Genomic DNA, 25,372 nt, shown 5'->3' on the forward strand with positions numbered 1-25,372 from the left:
TTTAAAAAAATAAGCAGCAATGAAAAAAACAGTCCTCCAGGTGTTCGCTGAGCCAAAGGGACTAGGTGTGTGAGCACAGGGTATATCTATAATTCAGCTCAGGAATATTTCCTTTAATAATTAATTGAGCACCACAAAAGGAGGAGGCCCAGTAGGGCCCTGGAACAAAGCTGTCGGCAATGGACAGCAGTGGCCATCCAGTGCCAATTGGCCAGCCCAAGGTCCGATTTGCTCCAGTGGTGCGGGACTGTTTGGTTGGCTCATCAAATGGAGCAGGGACACATGCTGTGCCCTGAAACCTGGTCTCACTGTCACTTGGGCTTCTGGGCTTCTGGTAGTGGCTGTGTGTGTGTGTGTATGTGTGTGTGTGTGTGTGTGTGTGTGTGTGTGTGTGTGTGTGTGTGTGTGTGTGTGTGTGTGTGTGTGTGTGTGTGTGTTTGTATGTAAATTCATGCTTCTTACCCTGAATCTCTTTTTCTTATGGATTTATGAGACTTGTATATTTAAATCTGCATCTGAAATATTCCACAAGCGACCCTTTAAGCAACCTGCAAGACCATCCCTAGGTGGGATGTCCCTTGCTGAGGGCAAACTTGATGGCCTGGACAGTGGGGGTGGTATAGAATACTTTTCCTTTTTTTCTTCCTTCCTTCCTTCCTTCCTCCCTCCTTCCTTCCTTCCTTCCTTCCTTCCTTCCTTCCTTCCTTCCTTCCTTCCTTCCTTCCTTCCTCCCTTCCTTCCTTCCTTCCTCCCTTCCTTCCTTCCTTTTTTCTTTGGTGTGGGTCCTGGGGCTTGAGCTCAGAGCCAGGATGCTGTCCCTGGGCCTTATTTTTGTTGTTCAAAGCTAGTATTCTATCACTAGAGCCATAGCTCCACTTCCAGGTTTTTGCTGATTAATTGGAGGTAAGAATCTCAGGGATTTTGCTGCCCCATTGGCTTTGAATGGTGATTCTCTGTTCTCAGCCTCCTGAGTAGCTAGGTATACAGTGGTGAACAACCAGTTTGTGTGTGTGTGTGTGTGTGTGTGTGTGTGTTTGTGTGTGTGTGTGTGTGTGTGTGTAAATGGAGGTGATGATGATACAGTTAAGGTCGCTGGGCTAGAGACCTTCTGGGAAGTAGTCAAACCTCTGGCTGAATAATTTCTTTTTGCAGCAACAGGTTTCTAGAGGGCTCTTGCCCTGCCTCCCAAAGCTTCCGGCCAGGAGCTCTCTAACCCCTGATCACAGCCCATTCTCCCCTCCTAGGATTTCTGTCTGGAGAGCCAGCCTAGTCCTGGGCGGGGTTCCAGTTCTGACAAGTGCTGCATCTCCCAGATCTCATGCGTTTCAAGTCGGGTCGTCTCCCCATGGGCGAGGCCCGACCTAGGAGCCCAGGTTCCACAGACTCCAGGGTGCAAGTCAGACGGAGGCGGAAATGGGCCACACTGAGGGGCAGCCTCTCCAAAAGATGCCCTGGGCCTCCGACTCCACACATTCTCTGTGAGGGGAGCGGGGAGGATGGGGTGCCAAGAGAGACTTAGAGAAAGCAGGTCAGGGCTGGAGAAGAGAAGACGCCCCCCACCCCACCCCACCCCACCCAAGGCATCCCATTTCTCACACTGCACCCTCCCCGCCAGTTTGGGGGCACCTGGCTGGGCTGTCTGCGGGACTCTCGCAGCTCCAATGGGGACACCACTCTCCCTCTGGGATTTTGCTCCTTGCCTCTGGGAAGCCACAGCCAAATGCTCCGGGAATCTTTTCCAGGAAGCTTGGGAGTCTGGGGGGGTGGAGGGGGGAGAGAGGGGCTGGGCTGGAGGGCGGAGAGTCGGGCGGCATCGTGACTGCGCCCGCCCCACCGAACCCGGAGGCTCCCCAGGAGACAACCCTGCACGCCACACCCTCGGAACGGCCCTGGCCCCGCCCCCGCCAGGCGCGATCCTGGGCAGGGGAGGCGTGTGCGGCTCCCACAGCCAGCCCAGAGACGCAGAGAGGGATGGAGATCGGAGGAATTCAAGCTTAACAAGTGATCGCTGCTGTCTAGGATTTGTGTGTGTGTGTGTGTGTGTGTGTGTGTGTGTGTGTGTGTGTGTGTGTGTGTGTGTGTGTGTGTGTGTGTGTCTTGACTTCCTTTTCCAGTCCTGTGCTGCCGAACTCCAGGGGAACAAGGAGTCTTGGGTGGGTGGAGGGGGGGTCTTCCTTGGGGCAGCTCCGATCCTGCCCCCCCTTCCACCCTCCTCTATTTCCCTGGCTTTAGAAACCAGGACTCCGTGCCCACCCTGACGAGGCCACAGAACTTGTTCTGTGGATATTTTATTCCACCTGCCAAACCCGAGTGATTTCTGTCCCTCCCCCCGTCCCCCGTCCCCCCCTCCCGTCCCCCCACCCTCACCGGACGATTCCTTCCCCTCCTCCAGCTGTTGCAGCTAGAGTGGGGAAAACAAACCAGCGGGGAATTCTCTCTATTTTTATTTTTCGTCCCTCCTGGGAACGGTAAGTATTGATACCTTTCTTCTTCTCTTTGGCTGTTGAAGAAACTGTGGACATTTGAGGGATAGATAGATAATATCCAGAATGTGACAGAAGGGCATGAATGGAAGGCGGTTAAAAATAAACCAGGAGGTGGGAGAAGGGAGGTGCAGATGCTACGCGGCGCTCCAGGGGGCCAGCCCCTGGGATGGGGTGGTGTGTCCTGCTTAATGTGCCCGAAGCAGCGAGCGGGAACCTAGGGCTGGAGGCGAGGGCGCAATTAAAAATGTCGTTCCCTAATGAGGTGGGCTTTAGATTTCGCCTCATTTTGCCTCGTCTCAGGCGCACAGGCTCCTTTCCTGTCGGGAACAACTGGGGAACGGTTCTGTGTGGCTGCCTCTCCCAACATTTGGATTTGCGTGCATTTTCCGAGCGTTTGAGCAACCCACCGAGACTGTATAAATGGCGTGCATGGAAAGTGTATGTTTCTTATGATGTTGGCCCTTCTGATTCTTTTTTTTTTTTTATTCTCTGTCCTCTGTTCTCAGAGAATGTTCAGGTACCACCCTAAAACAGTTGCAAGAATTAGCAACCGGAGATGAAAACAGCCTCCTGGTTGGGGAGGTGAGAGGAGGAGGGGCAGGATGCTGGGCTTGTGTTTGGAAGGACCAGCACTGAGGAATGGGTAGGTAGTCTGCAAAATCCTGTCCGTTTTACAGTGTTTAAGACGAAAGAAAAATTCCCTGTAGAGGTCTCTCCTATCAACTCTCTTCAATAGATATTCTTCTAAGGAAACCTTGTGAAGATGAGGTTTAAACCAGTCCTATTTTGTGGAGGAGCAAGGGTGATTTTGTAAATCTTCTCTTCTCTTCTCTTCTCTTCTCTTCTCTTCTCTTCTCTTCTCTTCTCTTCTCTTCTCTTCTCTTCTCTTCTCTTCTCTTCTCTTCTTCCTTCCTTTATCATGAATAGTGAGGTAACCGATAGCCAATTAAAAGGAAGACAGCTTTTTGAGGGGGTAGGGACACAAACTACCAAGCCTACATAACTAAATAAACAGAACATAATTTCGTGCAGAACAGAAAGAGGGCAAGTTTATCTTTGCCATTGAATTGATGGTGAATTAGAAGATCTTTCTAATTTTTGAATTTGTGGGAGTCACCTGAGTGGGAGAGGTGTGTGTACTGTATGCAAATAGCTGCACATTTCAATTACACCATGGATTTATTTAAAAGATGTATTATAGTATTATAACTGTTTGGAGAAGTTTGGGGGGAAAAGTGAACAACCACTCCACCTCTTTGGCCTGTGTAAGTCTTTAAAGGATCTAAGTCCCTGCACTGGACAGTGAATATAACGATAGGGTACTTTTGTAAGTAAAGGAGTTGGAGACCTCCTGTCGGTAAATAGTTCTGAGTACAAGATGATGTTAGGAGTCAGGCAAAGGAAATGGAATGTTACATGCGATACTTTCAGGGGAATGTTTTCGAGGGTTTATGTCTCCATCTCTCCTCTTGCTCTAGGAGAATGTGTATGATTGAGATGCTCTGTTTGTCTTTCCTTTCGGGTCACTTCCTAACACTTGAGCATGTTTCTGTGGCAAGGCTAACAGGTTCATCAAGGAGCAGCAGGTGGTCAAGAGCTGAATCCCTTAATGGCTTCATAAAGCCATTTCTCTTACACTTCCCAAGTGCTTCCAGTAATAGAAGCTGGTGGATGCCCTGCATTCTGTCATCATCCTCTCCAGTTCTCTGGAAATTCACTTTCTGCATTCTTAGAAGTCCTCATAGATAGAGTAAATGAAAGAAGCAAGAGGAGGCAGGAGATAGGAGTAGGTTTTATAGGTGCTGGCTGAGAAGACGAATTTGTGGGACTTGAGAGAAAGCAAACTAAGTACGGAAAAGCCAGGAATAGTGGGTGGTAATGGGGGCAGAGCTGGACTGCAGGTGACATGTAATCAGAAAGTAGGAGATTAGAAATAAAGATAGTGAAAACTGGAGAAATGGGAGAGACAGTTTATTAAAGGGGTCATGTGTGGTAGGCTAGGAAGAAAATTCACATAAACTAGGATTTAAAAGGTAGGTAGGTCTATCACAAGAGTGTAATTAGAGCCATTGATGTGAACATGGAGAAACTACAGGGACAGAGGATGATTACTAAAGATGTGGAAACTGGGATTAGCGCCTCAGTAGTGGGTGGTAGGGAGCATTCAGGAATCAGGAGAAGAAAAAGCAAGGACATGGTTTAGGGAATCAATGAATGTCCACTTAATATAGTCATTGGTGAAGGTCAGAATGCCCCAGATGTCCTCTCATTCTATCTATTTATTTCTATCTACTCAAGACAGAAATAACCCTTTGGGGATGGGAAGATGAACAATAAGTGCATAGGTTACTGTCATTATTCAGAGCTGATGTATTTTTTTTTGCCATCCGTTATTCAAGGCAGTATGGTATGCTGTCAGTACCTACTACCTCATTTGATACTGTCAGAGGTGAAAAGAAGATGGTCATTTTATATTATCTACACTTTGTACGTAATATAACTTGAAGCTCAGTTAAGTAACAGAGTCTATACTAATGATCATTGGTGTTTTGTTTTTTCCCCCCCTTTTGTTGACTTCCCTAATCCTGAAAGTAGGAATGGGTGCTTAATTCAGAAACATTTTATGAGAGGAAATTAAACAGAATGTCTTGAGATAAATGGATGATAGAAAGAATGATAAAGTTCCAGCATTATAGTATGGATGAAGAAAATTACAACCTGACGTGGTGAAGGGAGAGAGGGAAGCAGTATTCATGTGGGTGGAAAAGAAGAGTAATTGAGTTACCATGAAAAAATAGGCTGATGGAAGGGAAAAGAGATGGTGGGGGTGAAAAATTTAAGAACAACCCGCTCCTCCCATACTCTTGAAAATGTACGATCTCTTGCTGTGCATTCTATGACTTGTCTGAGGACTAGAGAAGAAAGTGTATATGAAGTGAAACTCAGTTTGCTCTTTATGATTTGAATCCTCTTTTTTTTATTTTTCTCCTCTGCTTGTTTCCCATCTGTTTTTTTTTCAGGTGAAGTACTTCCTCTGCATGATTGTAGCTGAAGGATGCTCTGCCTTTCCTTAATTTCTATGGAGACCTCAGAGCTGGGTTTGCCTCTGCTGACACCTCATCTTGCATCTTCTCTACCTCCCAAGGTCTTTGCCTCTACCTACAGTTTAGCACTGCCCTTGGGTTCAGGCAGCCTTTGAGGAACTTAAAGTTAGAGCCTGGAGAATCATACTGATAGGCTTTGAGCAGCAATGGCTGGACCTACATTAAGCTACATCTTAATATGGGTCAATCCATCACTACAAGGCAAGTGCTAAGTCAGCCTAAAGAAGCATTTTCATTTTATTTAAATTTGATGGGCTGGGATTTGGACAATTTTCATGGCCGAGAAAATATCCTTCCATTTTTAAGCACAACTGCTGACTATCAGAGGCTTGCTGCCTTTAAGTTCAACAGTATCATCACTGACCACCTCCCAGATACCGTTTCAGAGGTAAACTTCTACCCCCCACACATAGGCTAACTGGGGAATGCCAACACTTTTGTGACTTAGGTTGGAGGAGCACTAGACTATTTATCTAGACTAGCCAAGCTGTGGCGAGCAATGTTGCATCTCCGAGGAGAGCATGGGGCGTGCTGATTTAAAAACAGAAAATGCAAAGCTGGACTGAAAATATCCTTAGTCTTCCAAGCAATCTGCTTAAAGGTTCCAAACTTACCTTAATTTGGTGAGCAAAAGAAGCTTGCCCTATTTTCTCTTTCTTCTTCTCCTTCTACAACTGGAACCAGCCATTTCCCCAAACCGCCACCATGGAGGTGGCCATGGTCAGTGCCGAGAGCTCTGGATGCAACAGTCACATGCCTTATGGTTACGCAGCCCAGGCCCGGGCCCGGGAGCGAGAGAGGCTGGCTCATTCGAGGGCTGCTGCTGCTGCAGCTGTGGCTGCTGCCACGGCTGCTGTGGAAGGCAGTGGGGGTTCGGGTGGGGGACCCCATCACCACCACCAGACACGTGGGGCCTGCACCTCTCACGACCCTCAAAGCAGTCGGGGTAGTAGGAGGCGGAGGCGACAGCGGCCCGAGAAGAAGAAGCTCCACCACCGGCAGAGCAGCTTTCCCCATTGCTCGGACCTGATGCCCAGTGGTTCAGAGGAGAAGATCCTGAGGGAGCTGAGCGAGGAGGAAGAAGAGGAGGAGGAGGAGGAGGAGGAAGAAGAGGAGGGAAGGTTTTACTACAGCGAAGACGACCATGGGGATGAGTGCTCCTACACCGACTTGCTGCCCGAGGACGATGGTGGCGGCGGTGGCTACAGTTCCGTCCGCTACAGCGATTGCTGTGAGCGCGTGGTGATCAATGTGTCCGGCTTGCGTTTCGAGACCCAGATGAAAACGCTGGCCCAGTTTCCAGAAACCTTGTTGGGGGATCCGGAAAAGAGGACTCAGTATTTTGATCCTTTACGCAATGAGTATTTCTTTGACAGGAACAGACCCAGCTTTGACGCCATCTTATATTATTACCAGTCAGGAGGCCGCCTGAAGAGGCCAGTCAATGTCCCCTGTGATATCTTCACGGAGGAGGTGAAGTTCTATCAGTTGGGAGAAGAGGCCCTGCTCAAGTTCCGGGAGGATGAAGGCTTCGTGAGAGAAGAGGAGGACAGGGCCCTGCCAGAGAATGAATTCAAAAAGCAGATTTGGCTTCTCTTTGAATATCCAGAAAGTTCCAGTCCGGCCAGGGGCATCGCCATTGTGTCCGTCCTGGTCATCTTAATCTCCATTGTCATCTTTTGCCTGGAAACCTTGCCTGAGTTCAGAGACGACAGGGATCTTGTCATGGCACTGAGTTCCAGTGGGCAAGGTGGGTTGTTGAATGACACCTCCCCCGATCTGGAGAATTCAGGGCATACCATATTCAACGATCCCTTCTTCATCGTGGAGACAGTCTGTATTGTGTGGTTTTCCTTTGAGTTTGTGGTCCGCTGCTTTGCTTGTCCCAGCCAAGCACTCTTCTTCAAAAACATCATGAACATCATTGACATTGTCTCCATTTTGCCTTACTTCATCACCTTGGGCACGGACCTGGCCCAGCAGCAAGGGGGTGGCAATGGTCAGCAGCAGCAGGCCATGTCCTTTGCCATCCTTAGGATCATTCGTCTAGTCCGAGTATTCCGGATCTTCAAACTTTCCAGACACTCCAAAGGCCTACAGATCCTGGGGCACACCCTCCGAGCCAGCATGCGGGAACTGGGCCTTCTGATCTTCTTCCTCTTCATCGGGGTCATCCTCTTTTCCAGTGCTGTGTATTTCGCAGAGGCCGATGAACCCACTACCCATTTCCAAAGCATCCCAGATGCATTTTGGTGGGCTGTGGTAACCATGACAACCGTGGGCTACGGGGACATGAAGCCCATCACCGTGGGGGGCAAGATCGTGGGGTCCTTGTGTGCCATTGCTGGTGTCTTAACCATTGCTTTGCCAGTGCCAGTGATTGTCTCTAACTTTAACTATTTCTACCACAGAGAGACAGAAAACGAGGAACAGACGCAGCTGACACAAAACGCAGTCAGTTGTCCGTATCTCCCTTCTAATTTGCTCAAGAAATTTCGGAGCTCTACTTCTTCTTCCCTGGGTGACAAATCAGAGTACCTAGAGATGGAAGAAGGAGTTAAGGAATCTCTATGTGCAAAGGAAGAGCAGTGTCAGGGGAAGGGGGATGATAGTGAGACAGATAAAAACAACTGTTCGAATGCAAAGGCTGTGGAGACTGATGTGTGAATCACTTTCTCCACCTGCCACTGCCCCCTCCCCCCAGCATCTCCAAATATATTTATGCATAGAGTACAGTTATGAAAATGAAATATGCAAATGATTCCAGTGCATACAGTAGTATGCCATTTAATGGTAATACATGGCATAATTATTACTAAATTTGTATGACATATCCAAAAATGATCTTGGAGAAGAGGGAGGCTTAAATAGGAGCAAATCTATCTTTATATTTTTATTAGAATGCAAGAATTTTGCACATTACCTGGAAAAGATGTTAATAGTAAAGATGGTTCCATGGAACGTGTGTGTGTGCGTGTGCGCGCGTGTGCGTGTATGTGTGAGTGTGTGTGGCATGTGTATGTCTGTGTAAGTAAATTGTCAACATTGTTGGTAATTGTGAAGTAATGGGAAAAGTTGGCATTTTGAAGTATTTACTATGTAAGAACTAATGAATTTGAGCAGTGATTTATCAGTGCTTTAATATCATCTCCTATGTCTTTGGATTCTGTAGTTGTTTTTAAAATGTTGTAAAAATTATTGTGTAGAAAAAAAGAGAAAGTAAATTATTTAATAGAATATAGGTCACAATTTTATCTTGGATTTAATTAAAGTTTATTTTTAACTGGAAATTAACTTTTAAAGAGGCTGCAGGGGCCTTTAGAAATTGATTATATTTTATTATTAATTTTGAGAAGATCTAAAAGCAAATGCCTAACATTCTGGAAGAAATGAAATTGGAGAAAATGTAACAAATTCTGTTCACAGGTTACAGGACTGGAATTTTTTCCCCGTTTGTACTACTTTATATGCTGAAGAAGGAGAGAGACTTCATACTGTGAATGTTTACTAATGTATCAGTTCAATGACAATCATTGAAAGAGTGATTTCTTAGTTTTATTTTATTGTTCTTTGCATTCTGTGAGATTAACAACCACACAGTTAACAGCACATGATTCTCTCCTGTTTTAAAAATCAAAATAACTGATCTACAAAGGGACTATGGAGTAAAATTCAGCAAATGAATAATTTGAAATTGATCTGTTAAAATAATGCTTCAGAAACCATATTATTTTAAGAATTTTTCTGCTTTTTAACTCCAGAATAATTTAACCAAAGTTAATGCATGCACTGAAAGTATTCTTGAAGAAATAAGATGCCCAGCAGCTATCCTGATTATGGCTTCAGATCTTTCTATTAAACGTGCAATAGAAATGCTAGATTTTATTAAGTTCATTTTTTTCTGTGTGCGTGTGCAGCTGCAGGAGATCAGAATGTGGGAATTCACCTCAGAGTTTGGCATTCTATTTGCTAAAATGAGTATGAGAAAGAATTGGGTCAAGACATCTGGTTCCATCATCCTTATCACTTGTATTAAAGGATTATATGACTTTTAAAAAGATGCATTTAACTTATAAGTTGTCCTAGAATGTGAGGTAACAATTAGTGTTCAGCCTTTCTCATATAGATCATAATGAAATATTGGTTGGATACTCCATATACACACATAAGAGGCCATATTTTCCATTTTTCAACCTCTGTTGCTTACAAAAAGATGTTTCAGAGCTTTGGGAAAAAAATTCCATATAGACTGTATGAAATGTACAATGAACTCTGACAATAACAATGATAACAATAACAAGAAAGAACAGGAAACTAAGACCTGGAATTGCCTTTTCTCCAGCTTTTTTAGGCCTTGCTGATTTATTTCACTGATATTACCTCTCCTTTAATACCATTTGAAATTCAAAGTGAATGCAGTGTCAGAATTTAAAGTAAATCTACACTCTTCTGGCTCTTCTCCCACTACTTACAGAAAAAAAAATCATTTTGAAACATTTGAGGGAGGAAATGCAAGCATCTAAGAATTGATTATATGGGAAAATAAAAGATCAATACTAGAGAACAGAAAGTTAAACAAAAAACAAATAAGAAAATTCTATCTTATGCTTAAGACTTCATGGATGACATTTTGATACATTTTGGGGTTGAAGCAAGAATGTAGCAAGCACTAGACTAAAGGTAAGGCTATTTAATTGGTCACTATCATTTTGAGAAAAATCACTTAACATTTATGTACCTAGATTTCCTCATTCATTAAAAAGAGGAAATGTTACACTTTATAATTATTGAAAGCAAAAGAAAATACGTGAAAATTCTGAAATGTTGAGCTCCATATAATGCTGGTATTGCTTAATAACCAGTTAATCTTCCTTCTTTCCTTCTTTCCTTCCTTCATTTCTTCTCTCTCTCTCTCTCTCTTTCTTGTTTGCCTATCTTGCTTTCTTGTTTCTGGTATCAGGTTTTGAACTCAGGGCCTCAGCACTGTGCCTGAGAATTTTGCTCAAGGTTAGCACTCTATCACTTGAGCCACAGCTCTGCTTCTGGATTGTTAGTGGTTAATTGGAGATAAGAATCTCAGGACAGTCATCCTGACCTCAAACCCTGATTCTCAAGTTAGCCTCCTGAAGCTAGCATTACAGGTGTAAGCCACTGGTGAGTCTGTTAGAGAAAAAAGGATACAGAACTCACGAGTTTCATCTAAGTTTTTAGGATAATGTAAAAAACATGGTTTATTTCTTTAATTTTGGTGTCCTTACAATAAGTGACTTTACAAAACCAGTTATTCACTAATTACTGGAGTCTCCTCTTTTTGGTAAAGATCTCAAGCATAATGTGGCCTTAAATGTTAACTATCAATGCAGGACTGTGATTTTTTTTTATATTATACCCAACTGGGTCAAGTTGTATCTTGGAAAAAATTGATCCTATCATAGGGTGTTGATTCAATATGGTAGAATAGTAGTAGCAATGACTTGGCAATGTTAACATGGGAAGGTGTATTGGATTTCATTGTTTCTATGACATTTCCTTTCTAAATCAGGAAAGTTTTATTAAATGTATACCATGATGCATGTTATATCAAATCTTTCTGAGAATTCTGGAAACATAATTATTTGATGTTCCTGGGACTTGTCTTTATCTCCTATGATATTTTTAGGGTAAGAAGTAAAGAAGTGACAATTGTAGACTTTCAAACTCAATATTAGGTTGTCTCTAAAGATATTTCTCCCCACCTCCTGGAAGATCCAGGATGTCTGACTTTTGATTCTGCACTGAGAAAGCAGCTTTTAGCTTTCCCAACTTGTTCAGGGGCATTTATGTATAAGTATGGCTCTTACATAAAAAGTATAGAGCCACGTCACTGAATGCTCGTGTGAGTTTATAGCACTTTCTGAAGTCCAAGCTAGGCAAACAGGATTAGGATCATTTGTGCAAATTTTATATTGTCAAAAAAATGCTCCCAGGGGTGCAGTGAAACTGATTTAAGAAGCTATCTTCTTAGAGGCCACCATAGGTGTAGTAAGATAAAAAGAAATTTTGAGGATGTGAAATCCTTTCATTGTTTTTCAGATGTTAACTGAAATCACCCTAAGGGTCATCCCCAATCAGTCTTCAGTGGTGGATAAACTGTTCTCTCCTGTAACTGCTTAAGTAGGGGAAAAGTTATACTAACTGTTATGGGGAGGAGAAGAGGAATGATTTTTGTGAAAGAGAGCACCTCGCTGCCAGAGCACAACATCTGGTCCAGGAAATCAAGAGATCTTGGTTGTTATTTGTGAGCAAGTCAGTTCATCTGGATTCTTGGAGTCTTTTCTTCCCTCTCTCTTTCCCTCCCTCCCCTCCTCACCCTCTCTCTTTGTTCCTTCCCTCCTTCCTTCCTTCCTTCCTTCCTTCCTTCCTTCCTTCCTTCCTTCCTTCCTTCCTTCCTTCCTTCCTTCCTTCCCTCCCTCTTACCCTTGTTTCTTCTTTTCTTCCTTACTTCATCTCCCTCTCCCTGTTCCTTTCTCCCTTCTTCCCTTCCTCTCTTCCTCTTTCCTTTCTTCCTTCCTCTTACTCTCCCCCCTCATTCTCTTCTTTTTTCTTTTTTCCCTATTTCATCTCCCCCGTCTCTCTTTCCCCATCCTCCCACTCCCTCTCTACCTCTTGTGTTCTTGTCCTCCTCCTCCTAGTGTAAAATCAGAATATTTTACTATGCTTATGATTTGGCCTCTTTCATTTCCAAACTATACTGTGGAGTTGAAAAGATATCAAACTAGCTTGACTTTTTAAAAATTATTGTAAAAGTGATGTACAGAGAGGTTACAGTTGCATAGGTAAGGTCATGAGAAGCTTGACATTTTTTAAGTACCTCTCAAGACTTACCAAATTTGAATTTTCAGTTAAGAAATGAGTCTTTAATGATGTTATTCTTTGTTAGATAAACTGGAGTTTGAGATTTTTAAAATGTAAGTCAAGCTGAATGAATAGAGCATATTTTGAAGCTCTTTATTCTAACTACTAACGGGAAACAATTCACTTAATGAAAAATAACTCTTTTTGTCTTCAGTTAATAACTACACTGATAATAGGTAAGTAAACATTTTGATTTCAGCTTTGTTATAATATAGTCTTGTTGGTAAACTGAGTATTCTGACCTATGTTCATAACTCATGCTTAGAAACACGTAGAATGTCACAAGTGCTTACTGCATTTCTTGTCAATTTGGTTTTGAAAAGGATCTTTGAAGCAAAGTGTTAAAATGGAACCCAATATATGAGTAAGAAATACCTAAGGAAAATATTCTCAGCATCTATATCAGCATCTATACATATTATTTATAATATTTATCTATAATATTTACATACATTTCCTAATTTTTTAAAAGAGTCAATATTAGCCAATGGGAATAATAACAATAGCACTTCATCTCTAAACAGAATCAGAAATGGTGTTGTACATTGCTAGCTTTCTGGGCTTTGATGTGTTATTACTAGCAAAAGTAGGAGATGCACGGAGATTTGGTTTACAATTTTTAGTGAACCTATAGTGATGTGCTTCTGTGCACGATGCAGACAGTAACATCCCTCTTTATTTTTTTCTTTTTATTAATACAGTTTTAGAATGATTACGGGTTGTCATTCAGTGACAAAGGGCCTGTTCCAGAAATCTTCTTGACCCAAAAGTCATTCTGAATTCTGCAAGGAACATTTGATGTGGACAAAAGGTACCTCTTGGTTTTCCTGACTGAAAATAAAAACTTGATTCTAAGCACAGCTTTTTCCAAACTAATGTAGTCACTTCACAAGTTAGACTCCAGTCCTATATTCTTGCAACAGCATCAGTTTCCTGTTTGAAAGAAAGAAGGTAGATGAAGTGGTTTGTGTTTGAGACTGGAAGAACCAGAGCTATTCTTGCAGTGAATAGAAATTTATATCTCTGAGAAGCAAAGTAAGGTGATTAGAACTGTGATATGAGTTTTATTCCTGGCTTGTTTTTCTGGTTCCATACTGGGCCTGATTTCTCAGTGTCTTCTTCGTAAAACTATGCTATTGTATATTAGGCCATATGCTCTAATTTGAGGTTCAGAAAATAAGAGTACTTTATTTGTGGGGGAATAAATTAACCTGATGACATGGGTTGATTGCTGTGAAGAATAGCATATGTAATGAGTGTCGCTTTAAGTGAGACTGAAGAATTTCCCTTTCAGGCCTGTGGACTCAGAATTGATACATAAGGTAAATATTGAGCTAAATAAGGAAGGAAGTTTGCCATTATTCACTTGTCATAGTGTTGCTGATCTACATTTTTGCTTTTGATCCATTTCTTATCATTGCTTTCTTGGAAGGAGTGCTTAGAATGGGCTTATCAGGAACTAAATGATTTTGGTAGTTGAACCTCAGTCAGCTCTTGCTTGCTGACCTGTAAATGATCTCTATTTTGGAGATTATCCATAATTTGTTTGCCATCTGAGGTTGGTTTTATTCAGACTCAGATTCATTGGATTCTGTTAAACTGTTGGTTTAGAAAATGCAAAAATCATACCATGAGAAGCTAATACAGTGTAAAAAGCTAAGATAACTGCTCATAACTATAATCCCAGTACTTTTGAGCTTGAGACAGGAGAATCATGAGTTTGAGGGCAGCTTGGGCTACCGGGTGAAATCCTATCTCAAAAAATATAAACATATATATGGAACCCAAATTAGAAAGCCAAACAAAACCTAGGAAGCTAAGTCTAGCTAAAACCTAACAACTGGAAAGAAAGTCGACCTAACTGTTGAATTAATATGTGAAGTTCATCAGAATTAAATATGATCAGGGGTAGCCTGTGTTTTATCTCCGCTCTATCAGCAGAGATATCCAAGAGGTCACTGCTGTGACAGAGGCACATTACACCAGTTAACATTTCAGGTGAAAATGACAGAAATGTGGACCCAACTTAAGAGTAGCTTTAATGGTAATAATTAGAAATAAGTAATGAGTGTAGAAGATAGGCCGTTTTCTTCCATTTTATTGTCATGTAGAAACACACTTAAAAGTTGATTTCACAATTCTGTAGATCCAAGGTATGTTTTCAAAATCAAAGTAGATGAAGACATTTTTATTATTCATAGCTTCTTATTGACTATTGACAATTGAAGGGCAGTCACCTGTAAAAGTAGTCAAAACAGTTGGGAAGATAGACTGTACATATCCACTAAAGCTAAGCAAGTGATGAGGGAAATATTTATTTAAAAAACTTTTTAGCATGTAAGATGTTGATATGTTCATTGATATTGTATATTTATTATTCTTCCTTTATTCTGTCAAAAAGAATAGAGTGAAACCAACAAGCTGAAATATTGAAAGACAGCTTGAAATGAAGTGAAAGTGTACAGTTTTCATTGGGAAAATGTATGTGTCTTGGAGAAATAATGATATTCAAGGATTCAGAGATCTGTCTTTATGCTTCGGATTGGATGTTTGGGCATTGGTCCAATCCCTAAGCAGTCTATAAAGGAATAGATAAAGGAATGTAAGTTCCAGTTGTAAGAAGAAGGGTTTTCATGCATAATTTATGGGATATTACAAGTGGTTTATTTCTTTTCTGATGTATATTATTCCCTATATGTTGGCATACAGAAGGTTTTTGGTATAGCTGTGAATTCCTCAATTGTCTCAAGTTTAATTATAGCATCAAATAGTTTTAGAATATTGTCTTTGGAACCTGTTCCAATATTGCCTCCAATATTGCCCATACAAAAAGCCATACAAATGTTGGAGAATTCTATCTCGCTTGTAGACCAGGAGTGTCTGTTCTAAACCCTTCACAGGATAGGGGCCATAGTTGTTAACATGAACGGCATATGCCATTCTATTTATAAACTCAATACTCTTTTACTTGAATAGATTGATGATTTTTTCCAAAGAACACTAATCATGTTGATAGCACCTAAGTGAGTCTTTCTTCTCTCTTTATTGGAAGAGATCATGATCTAAATGTGGCTTTCATTCGCTATCAGGAAGAGTAGGAAATAATTAATGATGCTCTCACTGTACTGAATTCTATGAAGAGGTGACAGACTCTCCAGAGACTGTATTAGGGTTTATATTTATTATTTACTTGTCATGCTTGTTGTAATCATTTTTGGAATTACTGGTGGGTGGATTTTAATATTAGGATGAATTGCTTACTTTTTAGAAAGAGTTTTGTTGAAGCATTTAGGGATTCTAAGCATTACACTATTTTATTAGCCTTAAGTGTATTTCTGGTAAAATACTGTAAGCAATTAATATGAGATTGCAATCTATTCAGGATTATTTATTTAGTGAAATATTTATCCTATGAACAATTTATTTATTCAGTTTCATTGAAAAGATAATGGACTCTCCTTGTTTTCTTCTCTTTTATCCACATTGACTTTTACACATAATATTTAAATTGATGGATTTTGTATAAACCTTTTGTCTTTTAGAAAGGCATGTCAAAGTTCTATGAGTTAATTAGAGGATAAAAAGTTTGTTCAATAGTTTTTCCCCCAACATTTGCTATTGATCAGCCTAGAAATTGATTTCACTTAATATTAAATGCAATACAGGGAAATGCCATAATGCCATAGTACAAGGTTACTGATAGAACAGGTATATTAAGAAACGTTTTCTTTTTGGGAAAGTATTCTCAGAGCTCTCTGTCTATCTCTCTATTAGCAGATGTGGTTTAGCCAATAAGAAGTTTATAAACATTATTCTCTGGAGGAGCAATGGGATAAAAAGCAAGGCTTGGGATAAATTTTGTGAACTCAGGCTATCTAGAACAGTGAAGTCCTTGCTTACAGGGATTATGTCTGTGTCATGAGTCAATGGCCCCATTCTCCTTGACCTTGCTTTTGGTAGGTACTGACATATACAGGATAAAACTTGCTTTCCCCTTCTGAGCAAGGGATTCTTCTATCTTTACAAGATTTGATCAGTTATATTTGGGAAGTTATAACTGCCATTTGAGCAGTTATATTTCAAAGCAGGATAATTCACCCTTTTACTCAAAGTTAGAATTTAAGTATGGTGGCAAATTCAAACTAAGAACTGAGGGACCAGTAGAAGCCCTGGGAAAGAATGCCACAAACCCAGAACTGTATGATGTACTTATGTTGGTTATTGCTGTGGGTAATCCTTAGAGAAATGCAGAAATTATAAAATCTGTGCAGTCTAATTAGAACTCTGATGTCATAGGCCCCTTGCCAATTTAGGTGCCGCAGCAACAGCTTCTCATCCACACCGAGAAGAGGTGTGATCTCACTACAAGAGTCCACATACTTCACAGGTGTCCAGACAGTGTGAGGTACAGTGGGGAAAGAAAGGGTTATATTAGATAGATGAGGATGAGGCAATATACAGTATTTAAAGGTGTGAACCATTTTGTGACACCAGACTATTTTTACTCTCTTTAGGGATGAAGTAAAATCTTTGGATGGGAGGACCTCTGTTCAGGGATTACCATTTTCTTTTTGTATATCCATGACCCATGGTGTGGGAGATTTTTTTTATAGTATTGGATGGTGTGTGTGTGTGTGTGTGTGTGTGTGTGTGTGTGTGTGTGTGTGTGTGTGTGTGTGTGTGTGTGTGTGTGTGTGTGTGTGTGTGTGTGTGTGTGTGTGTGTGTGTGTATGTGTGAAAATTACAGGCTGGAAGTAGTTTTTCTTCATGGCAGTTAGAAAAAGCTACGATTCTGTTATAAGCTTTGCTTATAGAGAGATTAGGAAAGGCTCCTGATTAAAAAAAAATGTTGCACCCCTGAATGGGTTTTGTAAGGAGCAGAAGTAGAAGATTCTAATATAACTTTAAACCAAATATAAACTTCTGTAAAACATATGGACATATTAATTTGGTTTTAGGTTCAATCTAGAAGTTGTTATTGTTATTACTATATTAGATTTTAGGGATAGATAATATAGAATACCTGGCTCCCACACCTTCCCTGATCCCTACTTTATATCTCTCACCTTTGCTTCAACGGAAGCCCAGATCAAGAAAGCTTTCACTGTCCCTTATTCACACAAATTTCTCAGGGAGAGCTTTTGTGTGTGTGTTTGTGTGTGACTCAAGTAGCTGTCTTGTTCTTTTGTTAATCAGGTCATGGCAGCACATACTCAGAAAGCTTCTACAGTCACCTGCAATGTGAATCTGTTCTCTTCTGTTATTATGCTTGCTATTCTCTGCCTATTACTGACAGCTGGGATTTGAGAAACAGCTGGATGATTAGTTGTCCCCCCAACCCCCTGTTTTCCATCCAGATGCTTTATTACTGTGTTGAAAAACAGGCCCAGTGTAGAATGACCTGGGAAGCATAATAGTGAAAAATCTGCTTTGATGCAACTGTTGTGATAAGGACTTGAATCAATAAAATTAAGGGCAGTTTCACTATTGGTCACTTTACAAACATGTTTGCTACAGCAACCTCATTTTGATGCTTAAGCCATCTTTTAAAATGCCTCCTGCATTATTCTTCAGGCTGCTAAAGCTATGCTTTAGCCGTTACATTTATTTGCTTGAGGGGAATATGTACAAACAATGAGACATCACCTGAGTCGTCCGTTCGTGGCTGGTAAAAGGAGCTGACAAGCAGGCAGGCTACAGTCCTCTGCCAGAGTCTATTTTTAGGTTGGTCCCTTTGTGACTGACTTCAACCCTGACTGAAGGGCTTGAAATTTAGTCAAGGAAGTCTTTTATTATGACTATTCTCAGGTTTATAAGACTACATGACATGGACACATTGAATTTGGGCACTTTCGGTGTCTCTTTCCCAATATTAAAATTAGAACATAAAAGCGTGCCCAGACATTTTCTTTACCAACTACTCTTTCTTTTCTCCCTTTTTCTCTCTCTTTCTCTCCCTCCCTCCCTCCCTCCCTCCCTTCCTCTCTCCCTCCCTCTCTCTCTCTTTCTTTCTTTCTTTTTTCTTTTCTATCTTTCTTCTTTCTTTCTCTCTCTTTTCTGTCTCTCTCTTTCATTTTTCTTTCTTTCCTACTTAATTGCGCAAAGGGATTTCAATTTAACATGCCAGTTTGTGAGTACAGTGCATATTGATCAATGTCACAACTTCTGTCATCTCCCTGATCTCTCCCCAGCCCACCCATCCCTTAATTTATCTGGTTCTATTTTCATATATGTACATTGAATACCATGACTGCCTTTACACACTATTTCTCCATTTATCTTCCTCCCACCCTCTTGACCTCAACCCCTCCCCCTCAACACATGTTTCAGCTTTCTGATAATCATTTTGTTAAACTGTAAATTAGTCTTTCAACAGATGTTGGTAAGCTCAGGCTAGATGGCTGGCTGTGCCTTGCATCCAATCTCTAGGTGTATGCTTAAAACTTCAGCAAAATCACTGTCCAGATGAGGAATTTTGAGATATGTTGAGATTTATTTTTCTAAAGAAGCAGGATTTTTGCTGAGTATTCTTATTGTTTTCTTCCCTCGGGTGAAAGGGGAAGATAACAATAAGAATAATAAGCAAAACTATTAAGCACAGCATCTTGGTCACATGGGTGAGTAGGTCTAGTGTCTACCTAAAGACTGAATTTCTAGGATATCATGCTTATTTTTTTTAAATAAATCCTACTATGTCTTCTAGGATGTGTTTCATTTCCTCAGCTAGACTCTATATAAACTGTATAGTAAATTTCCACAGACTCAAAACTTGCCAAATTTAATGATTTTTTTATCTGAGAGGTGTCAAGAGCCAGCGCTTTCCAATAACAATATAGTTCCTTCTTTTAATCCATAGAATTTACACTTATTTATTTGGTAGTATGTAATTAAGAATGAGAAAGAGAGTAGGAGAGATGGATGAAGGTTAATAGAAAGGAGGGACTTATTTAACAAAAATGATAAAAATCTATGAAATGGTAAACAGTATACCTTTTATTCTCTAAGTAGGATCTCTAGAATTCTAATTTTTCTTTCCCCATCAAAATACTCTCTTTAAAAAAGTCATCTGCATCTTTCTCTTTGGGAAATATATAAGTATTGATGGTACATGTACAAATTCTGACTTAAGTAAAGATGAGTTTCTCTCTTGGGTAAATGAAAAAGTTGTGTGTGTGTGTGTGAGTATGTGTGTATGTATGAATTTCTGAGTGAAATTTTACTACTTAGCCTAGGGAGAGAAGTTGAGGCAGACTAGGGATTTTTCCTAAGGGCCCACTGTCTGCATAGATCAGATTGAACAGGTATTCTGCTCATGTTTTCATGACAACGTCTGATTCATATCTCTTTCAGTTAAGGCCTTCATATTTGAAATGTGGCTACAACAGCGTTTTTAGATTTCTCTCCCATTAGTAATTTTAATTTCTTGACAGTAGTTAGACATCTGTGAAATATATTTTATGGACAACCCTGTTTGTTTTCTGACTGTCTTAGAACTTATATTAGCGCCATTGGCTTTGAGTCTTCATTTAAACCAAAAACATTATCTTTAATTGAAACAGTTTCTACTTGAAACCAAAATAATTGGTTAAGTCAATAAAAGAAAAAATATAGAAAAAAGAAACTAGACCAAGTTGATTGTAAAGAACTTTGAAGCCATTGATTCAATTCTGCTTCACTAAAGCCATCCTAGATTCTTTTTAAATTGGGAGATTTTTCTGTTTCTTTTCTGTCATGAAAGACCTTTAATTGTAAAGCCAATATTGTGTGGATTTTTTTTCCACAGGAAAACTACAACTAGTCCTTGTGCCTTAGAAACATGCTATCCTGAATATTAATTGTAGACCAAAATATGTTTCATCTGGTTATTTAAAGATAAGGCATTTTTCTTGTATAATTTTTGTGAAAGTGTTTGCAGACTTGCAAACATAGTCAATACTGAAGCTTTTTTATGCATCTTGTTGAGTTGTTCACTCATACTGTATGAAGAGGGAAACGACATATTTATGTACACACACATTCACACACATATAATTAGATATAGAAAGACATTTGTTTACAATTTCTGAAAGTAATGGATGCCAGAATGTTCTGTATGGCTTATTCAGAAGGCCCTTTAAAGGAAGGCAAGTGCATTTAAAATAGATGAGAATTTTCTTTACCTAACCAAAAAGAATAATTTAGCAATATGATATTACCTTAAGTATACTACATTTCTCAGTTACTAAATAAGTTTATATCAAACATTAGCCATATATAGGTCCTGTTTGATTGTTTGTGTTAGCATCTTAAATAGCCCATGAGGCTATGTGTGAATGCCTGCAGAATAGTGTGACAACTTGAAAGTCTATTTCCCAGGATGAAGTTATATTTTCAGAAGAAAATGCCTCTTTTTATATGCATTTGAATATAAATATATTTGCCTATCTGTAATTTTAGCTTTAGATCTTGATGTTATAATTTGGCTCGAGGTTTCAATTTTCTGGAGTCTGATTGTTTCCATAACACTAAGTAATGTTTATTAATTACTTCTATTAGAAGTATTAAGTTTATATTAGAAGTAGGAGCAAAGAATAATTTGTGGAGATTGACCCCAAGAGAAATTCATATACAAAAAAGATATTTCTCTTTTAACTAGCTGCTGAAAGCAATTTCTCAGTAATTATGTTTTGTACTTCAAAAAATTTTCAAACATTATTTCAAAATGCTGTATTTATTATAGGCTAGTCATGCTATTTATTAAAACCTCTTGGTCTATATAGAATAGTATTAAAACATCTCATAGAAACTCTCACCAGAAGATGGTTTCATTTGCAGGTATTCAAGGACAGCATTCTAAACAGCTCCAGGATATGTAGTAGAAAGCACAGACCAATGGTTTTATTGTATCCTCTCCCCAAACTAACAAACAAACAAGTCCAGGTCCTTAAACAAGTTGAGTAATGCCCTATCTCCAGTTTTTTAAATCACATTAGTTACCAGATGTTAATAACCAGTGAATGGTCAATTGAAAATTTGGGAATGAGTTATAGCAGTACATATAAGGTTTTATAGTACTAAATAAAATAATTTATTTTAATGTATCCATACAGATGAGTCTGAATTATGGGCAATTCTTGGTTTTCTAAAAACAGATAACAAGAGTAAACCTCTCAGTATATTTGTATTAGTCACTATAACAAAAACCAATTGAACTATAATTTCTATCACTAACCTACTAATATCATCACATTTTAATAATTTGTTAATTTCTCAGGATCCCTGGGAGTTGAATGTAGCCAGATAATCAAAAAGTGTCCAATAAGAAGACAGGATCATGTTTTGACAGTACCCATTTTCCCAGGTGTATGAATGCATATGTGCTTAAAGCATTTTTCTTACTTAAAAAAATTACTTCTCAGCTACTCAGGGGAGAAAAGTGAATACATTTTTCTCTCCCTGAAATGGCACTGTAGCTCAAGGTGGTAGAGTATGAGCCTTGAGCAAAAGAGCTCAGGGACAATGCCCAGGCCCAGAATTCAAGCACCACAACTGATAAAAATAAATAAATAAAATAAATCCCTTCCTGTAGTTGAATAGTGATCCTGTGGCAATTCACTGGGAAAAGCAGCTGAGTAATTAGCAGTAATAGGCCACTTTGTTTGGTTGTTAAATTTATGTCCATGACGTTCACATGTTTTATTTGATTGGATAAAACAGTTAATGAATATTTCTTCTCTGTGTGAAGTGTTTTTAAAGAGATGAATATGCATCTGAGAGAAATATCTTCATTTGTATTCATGCTACTAGAAGATACGCTTCATCTTCATCCTGGCTTAAGCTATTTCATGACACTGGAGATTCAAAGGTCTATTATGGCATTTCCCATCTATTTCAGCACTGTGGAAGATGCTCTTGGAACATTTGACTTGTGCCTTTACACTGATGAGACTGATCAAACTATTAACTCACAGATTTTGTTAGTGATGAGTGGTTGCTTTCATATGTTTTTTTTATAAACACTTAAAATATATAATGTCTTATAATTATATAGTCATATAATGAAATACAATATGTAGAAATACATAGGTCTTAGGGAAGCACAAAGACATGGAATTACAATGAAAAAGAACAACAGTTATTATACTTAATGTCTAAAGAGTTACTTTATTTTTGTTCCAGTACTGAGGATTAAATTAAGAGACTAGACACTGCCTCTTAGCTTTTTTTGCTTAAGCCTGCTACCACTTGAGCCCAAGCACTACTTTGAGCTGTCTATGGTGGTCAGAGATAACAGTCCCATGAGCTTTCTTGCCTTGGCTAGCTTCGAGCCCTGATCCTCTGATTTCAGCCCCCTGAGTAGCTAGAATTACAAGTATGAGCCACTGGTGCCGATATATATATATATATATATATATATATATATATATATATTATATATATAATATATATAATATATATAATATATATACACATATGTCAACATTGTTATGTTGTTGATATGTAAAATAAAGAGGAAAAGAAGGTATTTTGTTAGCCTAATGCTCTCCAACTCCTTTTTCCTGCTACATTTTTATCCTACCTCATTATAGTTATAACATTTATAATTGGACCTTCTGATATACACCAGAACTTTTTCTTAATGCTATGGCATAGTCTTTTCATTTTTATCTTCTTGCCATTCTTTTACCTATACCAATTTTTCCCTGTCGGTCATGGGGCTTGAACCTAGGGCCTGAACACTGTTCCTGGGCTCTTTTGCTCAAGGCTAGCACTCTATGACTTTGAGCCATAGCACCACTTTTGGATTTTGAGTGGTTAACTAGAGATAAGAGTCTCATGGAGACTTTTCTATCCCAACTGGTTTTGAACCATGATCCTCAGATCTCAGCCTCCTGAATAGCTAGGATTATAGGCATGAGCCACAGGGTACCTGGCTATCCTATTAAGCTCAATGGTTGTACAATTTTCCTGATCATTGCTGTATGATGAATGTTTTCTCAATTCTTATTATAAACAAAACTATGATGAATGTCTTCAAAACTATGCTCTTTAAATTTCTTTTACTGTTTTTTAGACTTGTTCTCTGAGGAAGTTGCTTATTTATAAATTAATTATATTTTAAATGATACTGTATTCCTTTACAATATAATATATTAATAATGAATCTAATGGGTCAAGAAATAACTTTGTGAAACTATTAATTTGCTGTTCTCTGCAGTTTAGCAGCATTAATCATTTAAATAATATCAATAATGAAAGGGCTATATGTTGACTTCAGCTTTGCCTGTTCCATATAGTAAATTGTTTTAGATGAATAAGTATTGCTTGAACGACAGAGTAGCTTATATTAGCTTTCTGCTCTCCTGTTGTTAAGCAGACTCCTGTACCTTTCCATTCAGCTCATGGAGATCAGATTTTGTGTGTCTTTCCTTATTGTAGCTGAAATTCTGCCTTCAATTTTCTTACTTTTCATAACTTCACTATCACTCCAGACTTTGATTTGTCCTCAAGAAATATAATACTCTGAATTACATAATCTCTGGATGGTTTGTGAGTGGCATCATAGTAAATTTCCCTATGAGATATTTAATAACTGGATACAGGCTTTATCTCCTCTTTTTTCTCCTTTACCTTCTTCAAATTTATTTCTTTACACATAACACAAACTGACTTTATGTTTTACTACTGAAAAAAAGGTAACAATTGAGAAGCCCCTAGTCTGCTTTCTTCTTTTCAACTTCTTAGAATTGAAAGTTCTTCTAGAATAGTTTGAGACTCTTCAGATCAAATTTACCAGTCTGTGTCCTAGAAAGAGAATTCCACTTCATAAGATCTCCTGAGTATTACAGAGAATCAATTTTATATTGTTATTGTACTTACCTCTACAAATAATTCAGGTTACCTGAAAATGCTAATTCCATTCTTTAAGAATAATCTCTGTCTGCCTAGTTTTCTGTTTCAATATTTGAGGAAAAAATTTCTGAGTGGGAAGTGTCAGATAATCTTTTTTATCTTTCTTTTCCTTCTTTCTTTCCTCCTTGCTTGCCCTCCCTCCCTCCCTCCCTGTGTTCCTCCTTCCTTCCTTCCCTCCCTCCCTCCCTCCATTCCTTCCTTCCTTCCTTCCTTCCTTCCTTCCTTCCTTCCTTCCTTCCTTCCTTCCTTCCTTCCTTCCTTCCTTCTTTCCTGACAGCTTCTTTTTCTAGATCTCTTGAAGATGTTCTGGAATGTTCTGAGAAACTCTGCTTATTCTAACTCCTCATTATGTTTCTTATTATCTTTTCATCTTTGAGAGTGCTGGTTTTGGAAGATTTGATCTCATTCAATTAAAACTTGTTCTAATTACTCCTAGAACCACCATTTTCATGCTAGGGATGTTGTATAAAAATAAGATTTTTTCTTAAGAAATTAAATTTGTTATCATAGACAACTATATTTCTTCTCATGGTACTTATTGTTCTGAGGGAGATCTTGATAACTTAAGCTATTAAAATTCTATAGCCATAGGATTTTAGGGATCATTCATTTCAATAAAGGAGTAAAACTGTGAGCTATTTCTAAAGAAAATTAGCAAATAGAGAAATGGGGAGTTTTTTTTTCAAAGTGAGATATATTTGTTAGGAAAACTACAGCTCTGAAAGCTCATTGGTGATAGAGGAGTTAATTGTGTGCATAGCCAGCTGTTAAATGTTGAAGTGGATCTCTATAGATTAGTGGCTACAGATTCTATGAATCCCACCAAGTACCTAATGTTCTGGCAATTCTACTTTTATATTTTCAGTTTAAGACTAAACTGGTGCATTGAGGACCCTCTGAAACTCAGCTATCACATGGTGCTCTAGTTAGCTGAAAGGCTTATTTATCTCTGGTGAATTAATCCCAGATGGCCTCAGACACGTGCCAAGGAATCAA

The 25,372-nt window shown here is 39.2% G+C and overlaps 1 protein-coding gene across 2 annotated transcripts; it reads left to right on the forward strand.

The window, feature by feature from the left end:
- Positions 1 to 1,896: 1,896 nt before the first annotated feature.
- Kcna4 (potassium voltage-gated channel subfamily A member 4) lies at positions 1,897 to 10,649 on the forward strand. Of its 2 annotated transcripts, XM_070032681.1 has the most exons (4): positions 1,897 to 2,001; positions 2,393 to 2,468; positions 2,993 to 3,129; positions 5,507 to 10,649. In XM_070032681.1, exon 4 carries the CDS (start codon positions 6,296 to 6,298, stop codon positions 8,255 to 8,257), a length of 1,962 nt encoding a protein of 653 aa, XP_069888782.1. In that variant the 5' UTR covers positions 1,897 to 2,001; positions 2,393 to 2,468; positions 2,993 to 3,129; positions 5,507 to 6,295; the 3' UTR covers positions 8,258 to 10,649. The 2 variants fall into 2 exon arrangements, with proteins under 2 accessions (XP_069888782.1, XP_069888781.1); XM_070032680.1 differs by having other exon boundaries at positions 1,897 to 2,468.
- Positions 10,650 to 25,372: the final 14,723 nt, after the last annotated feature.

This window comes from Dipodomys merriami, unplaced genomic scaffold, assembly GCF_024711535.1.
Source record: "Dipodomys merriami isolate MVZ:Mamm:240054 unplaced genomic scaffold, mDipMer1.0.p SCAF_21, whole genome shotgun sequence".
NCBI lineage: Eukaryota > Metazoa > Chordata > Mammalia > Rodentia > Heteromyidae > Dipodomys > Dipodomys merriami.

Excerpts from the sequence above, each read along its gene's own strand:
- Kcna4 (XM_070032680.1), top strand. The coding sequence starts at position 6,296 with ATGGAGGTGGCCATGGTCAGTGCCGAGAGCTCTGGATGCAACAGTCAC.